General features: G+C 50.1%; 1 protein-coding gene across 1 annotated transcript in view; it reads left to right on the forward strand.

Moving 5' to 3' along the window:
- Window positions 1-344: 344 nt before the first annotated feature.
- The window catches only part of WNT9B (Wnt family member 9B), a 28,863-nt gene continuing 20,137 nt past the window's right edge, over window positions 345-9,070 (forward strand). The window contains exon 1 of the mRNA XM_006092259.3: window positions 345-414. Coding sequence (XP_006092321.2) covers window positions 345-414 — 70 coding nt within the window. The remainder of the gene's footprint in view (window positions 415-9,070) is intronic.

A 9,070-nucleotide genomic window follows, 5' to 3' on the forward strand; every position in this document is an offset into this window, starting at 1 on the left:
CAAAACAGATCCATTGGCCTGGAGCTCGGTGCAGGGAGGGAGGATTATTCACCACAGTTCACAGGGTTGTTTGCTTTTCTAATGAATTTCAAGTGAATTTCCACGAGTCTCAAACATTGTATTTACAACTGTTCCTCGGATGCTTATTCTATCAGACATGCAAATACGCGTGTGGCCATGCTTCACGGCGCATACCCTCTCCTCATGACCACAGCCGACTGGACCAGGTGTGGGTACCTCACCCTCGGGCAGCCAGTCCACAGCTGGCCAACAGCCTTTGACGCAGATGTCACTGGGCCCCAAGGCCCAATGGGCCATGACACAGTGAGGGTGTCAGGGCCGCCATGACGGGCCACATGCAGGCTGTAAGTTCTAAGAAGCAGGAGCAGACAGATATGTTCGGGAAGAGTGCAGGTGAGGAAGCCAACACCGAGAGCAAGCAAGAGAGGCAGACCAGTACCTGGAAGTCACGCCATAGGGAGCACTGGCGACAGTGTGGCTTCATTTCCCCATCGCTCTGCCTTTTCTGTCCACTGAGAGCATGGTCCTTCCTTACGATCCTTACAATAGTCACTGTTGTGGCCCTCCCCTGGTGCTGCTCACACAGGACGCAGGCAGGGATTGAGGAGGATTACGGGCGGGGGGGGGGGGGTCACATTTGGGAAAGAGGGTACCAAATAGGAGATGTAGGGCTCTGCAATGTGAAGCAGGCAGCACGACTGGGCGACCCGCATCCTGCTGACGCGCTGAGAGCCCTTAAGCAAATCACGTCCCCCGCTGAGCTCCGCGTTTGCCGAGTGCAAAGTGAAGGAGCTGGGAGCGACCCCTCTGGGCTCTTCCTGATCTATTTTGGGGCGTCTCCGGTCTCCCATGGACCTGCCTCTCTAGCACCGAGTATCCTCCTCCACTCCCGGCCGCTGTGAGCAGCGACGCCGGTGACCAGCAGGGGGCGCTCCTGCAGAAGGCTGGCCCCCGCGGCCGCTCAGCATCATCTGCCTGGCAAGGGTGTCAGGACAGGAAGGTCATCCCTTCTCTGTCCTTCCCAGCCTGTTCCAGTCACTTGCCTTCCCGCACGGCACCTCCCCACCCCATGTTCTGGGATTAACTGTCTGGAAGGTTCCCGGAATCCAGGTTCTTGGGCAGGTCACTTCCTTTTTTTGTGGGTCTTGGTTTCCCCGTGAGCAAACTGCGTTGTGTGAGGCTCAAGTAGGTGTCCTGCTGCTGCACACCCCATTATCCTTCTCTGGGCAGGGGGTACTGCTTCTACCATCCACTAGGGAGGTAAAGCCCCCCCACCCCATTACAACCTTTATCCAAAGTCCTTTTATGCAAAGGTAGGAATAATTTCTGAATTCCATATGCACCTGGCACAGTGAGTGATGCTCAAAAGGTGCTTGTGAAATGATTGGTTTTTTGAAATCATCTGGACTCTTCTGAATCACACTGGAAGGTGCCCACACCCACCCTCACATTTCCCACCGCTGTTCTGTGTGGAAGACAAACAGGGAGTGTTATATCCATTTTACGGATCAGGAAACTGAGGTCACAGAGGAAGCCAGGAACAAGGTTAAGTTAGGACCCAGGGTTCTCTCTCCATCCATTGTAATCAGCGGCCCCTATTGGAGACATGTGGTATTGCAGACTGGTCATAGACACTGAACGCCTGGTCATGAGGAGGAAGGGAGTGACTGGGGTAGACCATGACATTGGAGCTGGGGGTGAAAATAAGATTCCCGAGTCAATAACACAGAGTGGCAAGGTTCAGCAAGTCTCAAAGATATTTCCTTTTATAAAGTCCCCAACTCCCCATTTCAATCTACTACTCACTCCAAAGTTCAACCCAATACAGTGTAGCAAAGGGATGCTCTGTAGCAGTGGTTCTCAACCTTCCTAATGCCGCGACCCTTTAATACAGTTCCTCATGTTGTGGTGACCCCCAACCATAAAATTATTTTCGTTGCTACTCCATAACTGTAATTTTGCTACTGTTATAAATCGTAATGTAAATATGTGATATGCAGGATGTATTTTCATTGTTACAAATTGAACATAATTAAAGCATAGTGATTAATCACAAAGACAATATGTAATTATATATGTGTTTTCCGATGGTCTTAGGCGACCCCTGTGAAAGGGTTGTTCAACCCCCAAAGGGGTCACGACCCACAGGTTGAGAACCGCTGCCCTAGACACACCTTCCCTAGAACAATGAATGGATTGCCTCTTGCCTGGATTCCCACCTCATTTGGTACTTTCTTCTCTTTACTGCAGCACAGTGATGATATATATGCTTCCGGGTCCAGTACCCTGGGTTATAATCCCAATTCCAACCTTACTAGCTGGCCAGTTACTTAACTTCTCTGTGCTGAGTTTTTTTCATCTGTAAATGTTGTGAGGATTAAATGAGTTAATATTCTTCTAGGACTTAGAACAGGGGTCCTCAGACTTTTTAAACAGGGGGCCAGTTCACTGTCCCTCAGACCGTTGGAGGGCCGGACTATAGTTTAAAAAAAAACTATGAACAAATTCCTATGCACACTGCACATATCTTATTTTGAAGTAAAAAAACAAAACGGGAACAAATACAATATTTGTATTTGCATGTGGCCCGCCGGCCGTAGTTTGAGGACCCCTGACTTAGAACAATGCTTGGCACCTTGTAAGTACTCAATACCTAGCTTATGCTTCTATAGAAATATCAAAATGCTATGTGTATGTATTTGCACTTCTTTCCCAACAAATTGTGTGCTCCTCAAGGCAGGGCCTGGCTTAATCATCTCTTACTCTCAGGGCTGAGTACCAGATGCTCAATCAAAGTTTGTTAAATTGAATATTATGTAATCACTAGTGGCCCAGTGTACGGATTCATGCACATTGAAAGGAAATTAATTAGAAGGAATATTTTAATATTGCTATTTGCCCTTTCTCTATAATAGAATGTCAACAAAAACAACCAAATTCACCATCGACAATGACAGATCGAAACACACATGTGCGATTGGGGCCAGTGAGAGCTTTATATGTATCGCCCATGCACAAGTCAACATCTATTTTTTAAACTAGAGGCCCAGTGCACAAAATTTGTGCATGGGTAGGGTCCCTAGGCCTGGCCAATGATCAGGGTAAATCGGGGCCTCCCTTCCCTGGCTGCAGGCCGCTGGCCAGGGCCTTCCTTCATTTTGCACTGCCCCCTGGTGGGCAGTGCACATCATAGCAAGCAATCAAATTCCTGGTCTTCCGGTTGAACTCCCAAGGGGACACTTTGCATATTAGCCATATATATATATAGACTGCCAGTGCACATATGTACCGTCCAGTCGGTCGGTTAGATGATCGGATGGACGTATAGTTGGTCACTTAGCCTTTTATATATATATAGAATATAGATACTTTATATAAAATGGACATTTTGCAGTAAAATGGAATTAGTGACTAAAATTTTTTAATATATTTTTGTTGATTTCAGAGAAGAAGGGAGAGTGACAATAATAGAAACATCATTGATGAAAGAGAATCATTGATTGGCTGCCTCCTGCATGCTCCCTACTGGGAATCGAGCCTGCAACCCAGGCATGTGCTTTGACTGGGAATCAAACCCTGACTTCCTGGTTCATAGGTTGACACTCAACCACTGAGTCATGCTGGCCAGGGAAATTAGTGACTTTTTTTGAGGAGTTAAATCTGAGCTCATGTCTTACTGTTTCCTGGAGACAAATCAAGGTTTGAGTCTCTCCCAAATTTAAAGAAAGACCTCCAGCTGGGCCAGGAGAGTCCCACGCTGAGTTTAGGAATCCGTGCTCTGACCCACCTGTCTACTAGTCAAGACTTTGCTAATGAGCACTTCCTGCAAACTCAGTTGTACCTGTAGTTGTGAAAATGCAACCTGGAGGGAAGGCCTGTGATGGTCATCTCCTCCAACCGTGCGTGCAGGGAACTGCGTTCCTCCAGGCACCAGCTGCATTTCAAGATGGGGTCCCTTTCCTCTCGCCTTCCTTTTCAGAGAGCAAGAACTTACTCTGGAGAAAACAAGCTAAAGTGATGTTGAGAATGCCTCTGTTCAGAGTCAAATCTTGAGAATGTTACTTATAGTAAATTCTGGGATATTTTCCATTTCTATTTCCTAAGGAACTTGTTTTTCTTGCTCTCTTCCTTTCCTTCCTTCCTTCCTTCATTTTTCTTTCTTTCTGTTGAGTCATATTAGTGGCTGTGCCTTGTGTGGGAGACCTTTCTGTTGTAAAACACCCAAATACAGCACAGTTTAGTTGGTGCATGACCCGTGGGAAGGATCTACCGGGGATTCACAATAGTTGAAAACATGTGAATGTTGCTCAGTGCTGCCTGCCCAGTCATCTACCACTGTGTTCTAGTGCTTTGGGAAGTGGGAACCTGGCGGTGGGTATATTCATGGTGAGCCCAGTGCCCAGGCAGAGCACACATACACATGCCTCCTGACATTTATGAGTCACCATGGAGTCACTATTCAACATTGGGACTGCTACCTACCTACCTATCTATGATTACTAGACAGAACCCCCTCTAGTCCCAACCATGCAATGATAGAGGGCTCAACATCTTGTCCCTCATGAAGATTATAAAATCAAGGGCAGGGTCCGTAGCCATCAATAAGTCAGGTCTGACCTATCCACACTCCAGTGTTTATTCATTCATTAATTCAAATATTTAATGATTACTTGACTGGGAGCTAAAGCTCTGTACCACTAGGGGGAAAGATGTGGGATGTCAAAGAAACAGGAGACAGAGTTTTAGTTCTTGAGAAATCTGCAGTCTACACATAGCAGGAGTGCCTAACCCCTCCCCCCCCCCCTCAACTCCAGGACTGTGTGCATTAATGTAGTCACTAGCTCAAAATTAAGCTGTGCTAATGAAGTCTCTAGGGCCAAGGTGGTAAGTTAGCAGAACCAGGAGTGCTCAGTCAAGGCAGGCTTCCAGGTGGGGATGGTGGCCCACAGCAGGACACCTGCTGGCCTTGACAATGGAAGCAGGGGGGGGGGGGGGCGGTGCTAAAGGGCAACCCTCAGCATTTGGCCTTCCTTGGCTAAGCTCAAAGATGCTCAGAGCAGGGCCTCAAGCAGGCAAGGGGCAAGGGAAGGTCACACCACCCTCTACATAACAAAATGCCCACTCAGAGTGTAGTTCTGGAGTGAGGAAGGTGAGGCAGGACAAGGCGAGAAGGCCTCTAATGAGAATTGCCATGGGTGTGGGGAGCTCTGCCAACTCAGGAGTGAGCTTCCCCAGGGAGGACGGGGCCCTTCCCACAGAAGCTAGATGGGTGGGTGCCATAGGAGGATGTCCAGAAATTCTTCTCCCACCCCCGCTCCAAACAGCTTTTCTGCCAGTGCTTCAAGTTCTATCACTAAAGAATTATTCTGGAGTATTTGTCCTTTCTCCCTTTTATTTATTTATTTATTTATTTTTTATATTTTATTGATATTTTACAGAGAGGAAGGGAGAGAGATAGAGAGTCAGAAACATCGATGAGAGAGAAACATCGATCAGCCGCCTCCTGCACATCTCCCACTGGGGATGTGCCCGCAACCCAGGTACATGCCCTTGACCGGAATCGAACCTGGGACCTTTCAGTCCGCAGGCTGACGCTCTATCCACTGAGCCAAACCGGTTTCGGCCCTTTCTCCCTTTTAAGAAATCTTTTCCCACCATAAATGTTAAATATGTTTATAATAGGAAATTTGGGAAATACAAGGAGGCTAACAATATTTTTTACCCACACTCCCAAGCCCAAGGCACCCACTTTTTGTTTGGTTTTTTTTTTTACCATCTTGCCATCTTTGTCTGTTGTTTTCAAGCATAGCCATGTCTTCCCCAGCACCAGCTCTCCTGAGCAGCCAGGCCTGGCCTGGCCTGGGCACTGGTGCCTTCCCTCGGAGCTGCTGGGCACCTCCTGCACCACTTCCTGTGGGCTGGGAGCATTTCCAGTGCAGCCTCCGGGTGATTAGAGGGAGATAGCCAGCCTGGAATTCCTCATTTCCACTGCTCAGGGCCTGGTGGTGAGCTGGGAGGGGTTGTGTGATCGCCTGGCTCTGCCTTGGGCCTGGGCTTGGCTGGGGTTTGGAACCGTGGGGGACCTGACAAAGATGGATGGATTCTTGCCCTGGCCGGTTTGGCTCAGTGGATAGAGTGTCGGCCTGCGGACTGAAGGGTCCCGGGTTTGATTCTGGTCAAGGGCATGTACCTTGGTTGCAGGCTCCTCCGGGCAACCAATCGATGTGTTTCTCTCACATCGATATTTCTTTCCCTTTCTCTTCCACTCTCTCTAAAAATCAATGGGAAAATATCCTCAGGAGAGGATTTAAAAAAAAAAAAAAAGATGGATGGATCCTGAGGGTTTGCTTCAGGCAGGGTGGCTGGACCTGGGGGCAGAATTGGGTCGGGGGAGTTCTGGAGACACCTTGGAGCTGGATTTGATGCAACCATTTGCTAGCCTTTCATCCACATGTTTGTAACTTGCAAAGAGTGTGTGTGTGTACACACAGGGGGAGGGGAGGACTCCATCCCTGAGCGTGGCTGCCTTGGGCTTGGTTAATGGAGACAGGTAGCTGCATGTGGATGTCTAAGAATGCTTCTCCTGCATACCTGTGTGAACCTGTGGGTCCAGGAGCAGCTGTGGGTCTGCCTAGGAATTTAGACAACCATGGGGGAGGTATGGGGGAGTCTGTGTGTCACTGAATGCCTGGGCTTGCGTTGCAGAGTGTCAAAGAGAGTGTGTGTGTGTGTGTGTGTGTGTGTGTGTGTGTGTGTGTAATGAAGCATGTGTCTGAGAATAAGAGGGGGTGCTTCTTTGAGCATACATTGTGTCAATATGACTCTTTCTGTCCCTGAAGCCCCATAAAACGACCACAGACCAAGGCTATAAGCTGGCAACAACACACATTTCCTAAGTACCTACTATGTGCTGGGCCCTGTGCCAGGCTCTGGAGATACAAAGAGAAATGACCAGCCATCTGGATATTTTCTAAGCATATCTCACTGTCTAACCACGCATGTCTCTGTTGACTCTTGGGCGCTTCCTCCAACCTCTTTGCATCACAGTCTTAACCATCAGATGTCAACATGTAACTTTTATGAAATGTTGAAAATGTGTCACTTTGGGAGAATGTGCTCCCCCTCACCCTCCCCTTCTCCGGGCACGTGCATGCTTGTGCACGCTTGTGTGTATGGTATGTGCTTATGGGCGTGAGGACAGGATGGGGAGTTGGGGTAGCCCAAGCTGGACCTGCTCCCTCCCCACTGGCCCGCACTCAGTGCCCACTGGGTGTGGCTAGGGCTCCCGGCTGACTCACACGGGTGCTCCTCATTGAGCCTGCTTCAAGGGCTTACCACTGGTGAGCTGAGCTGGCTCAGACCGGCTTGTAGAGCCGAGGGTGCAGATCTCTTCCTAACTCCAGAGATCAGGGTGACACCACATTGGTAGCTTGAACTATTTCCCGCACAGAAATCGGCAAATGATACACATCACACCCCCCCCCCGAAAAAAAGCATGTAAACACTTATCGGCACAACTCCGGTGCCGCCTGCAGTTACAGCAGCAACTGGATGTTGAGTGGTAGCACCTGTTAGGCATCCGGCACCACTCTTATCTGCACAAAAATCCTGGGAGGTGTTTGCCGTTGTCCCCATTTCATATCTGGGGCTCATGTTGACATGATTTGACTTCAGGTCTCTGCCCAGCACACGGGGCTGTGCCCCTCAATAAATAGGACCATGAAACTTGATAGGGCTGGCAGAGCTGTTACAAAAGATCTCCCGCCATCTAATCGCTGCTCATTTGACAGGAAAACTGAACTCAGAGAGCCTCACTATTGAGGGGCGGGGTGGGGGGGGGGTGCTTCCTGTGCCAATACCACCTAACACCCAGCGCCACAGCTGCCACCGCCCACCAGTCTCCCCACCTGCAATCGTGCGGTGTCCACCGCGAAGCCGAGGTCGCTGTCACCGGATGTTCTACATGCGTGGCAGAGTTTTTGGAAAGTTTACCTGCAGATCTTGGCATGCCGTGCAAGCTATAGTTTGTTGTGCTTGATTTGACCCAGTGTTCACGACTCTCAAAAGCATTTTAAATGTTGCTTGGTTTTCCCGCCTAGACTGGTACCACCTGCTCACCTGCGCTTCAGGAATTAGGATTAAACTTAAAAAAAAAAAAGAAAAAAGAAAAAGCAAGACAGAGCTCTGTGGCTCAGCCCTGGAGATGCCCATCCTATCTGACCGAGGTCCTGGCATCTGCACACTTTGGAAGCAAGCCCTCCACGGCCTGCCCCTCTGACAGAGTCTGGATGTGTGTCCTGTGACATCAGCGGCGCTTTGTCAGACGCCCGCCGAGGCCCCCGCTGCGCACCTCGCCTCTGACGGCCTCCCGTTTAGGAAGAGAGCGCCCTTTCCCCTGCTCCGCGTTGACTCAGGGACCCACCTCCCAGCCATCACCCGTGGCTCCTGGAGAACAGCTCTGCTTCAGGCCCCGGTCCTGGGGCCCGGGGAGAGGACCCCACACCGCTTCTCCCCTCCTCCAGGCTCCTCCTTCTGTGCCCGCTCCTCCCTCCTAGTCCGGCACCCCCATACCTCGGGGGAGAGAATCCAGCGCGTCCCACCACCCGCCCCGAGAGAGGAGCACAAACCCCCTCCTCCCCACCCAGTCCTCCCACCCCTGCCCCTCGAGGACGGGGACAGGGAACGGGGGGCGCTTCACGGTCCGCCACCGCGTCCCCGGGTGGGCACGGTCTCAGGTGCGCTCTCACCTGGGCGGTGGGGAGGCGACATGGGGCGGGCGAGGCGGCCCGAGCGGCGAACCTCCACACTCCATGCGGACAACTTGCCTTCACACAGACATTTTAACAAATATAGAGACAGACCCCATATAAGCATCTCATGATGTTTGAAAGGCTTCCGACAGGGAGAAAGACTTGCATGCGAAAAATTATGATAAGAGTTTATCAATGCTTTAGCATTACATATTCGTGTTTCCACGTAATGTTAAGAGGTCGCAAGATGTACGAATTTGTCATTCGAGTGGGTATCTAATAGAAAGGGGTCGAGACTA

This window comes from Myotis lucifugus, unplaced genomic scaffold, assembly GCF_000147115.1.
Source record: "Myotis lucifugus unplaced genomic scaffold, Myoluc2.0 scaffold_99, whole genome shotgun sequence".
Lineage (NCBI taxonomy): Eukaryota > Metazoa > Chordata > Mammalia > Chiroptera > Vespertilionidae > Myotis > Myotis lucifugus.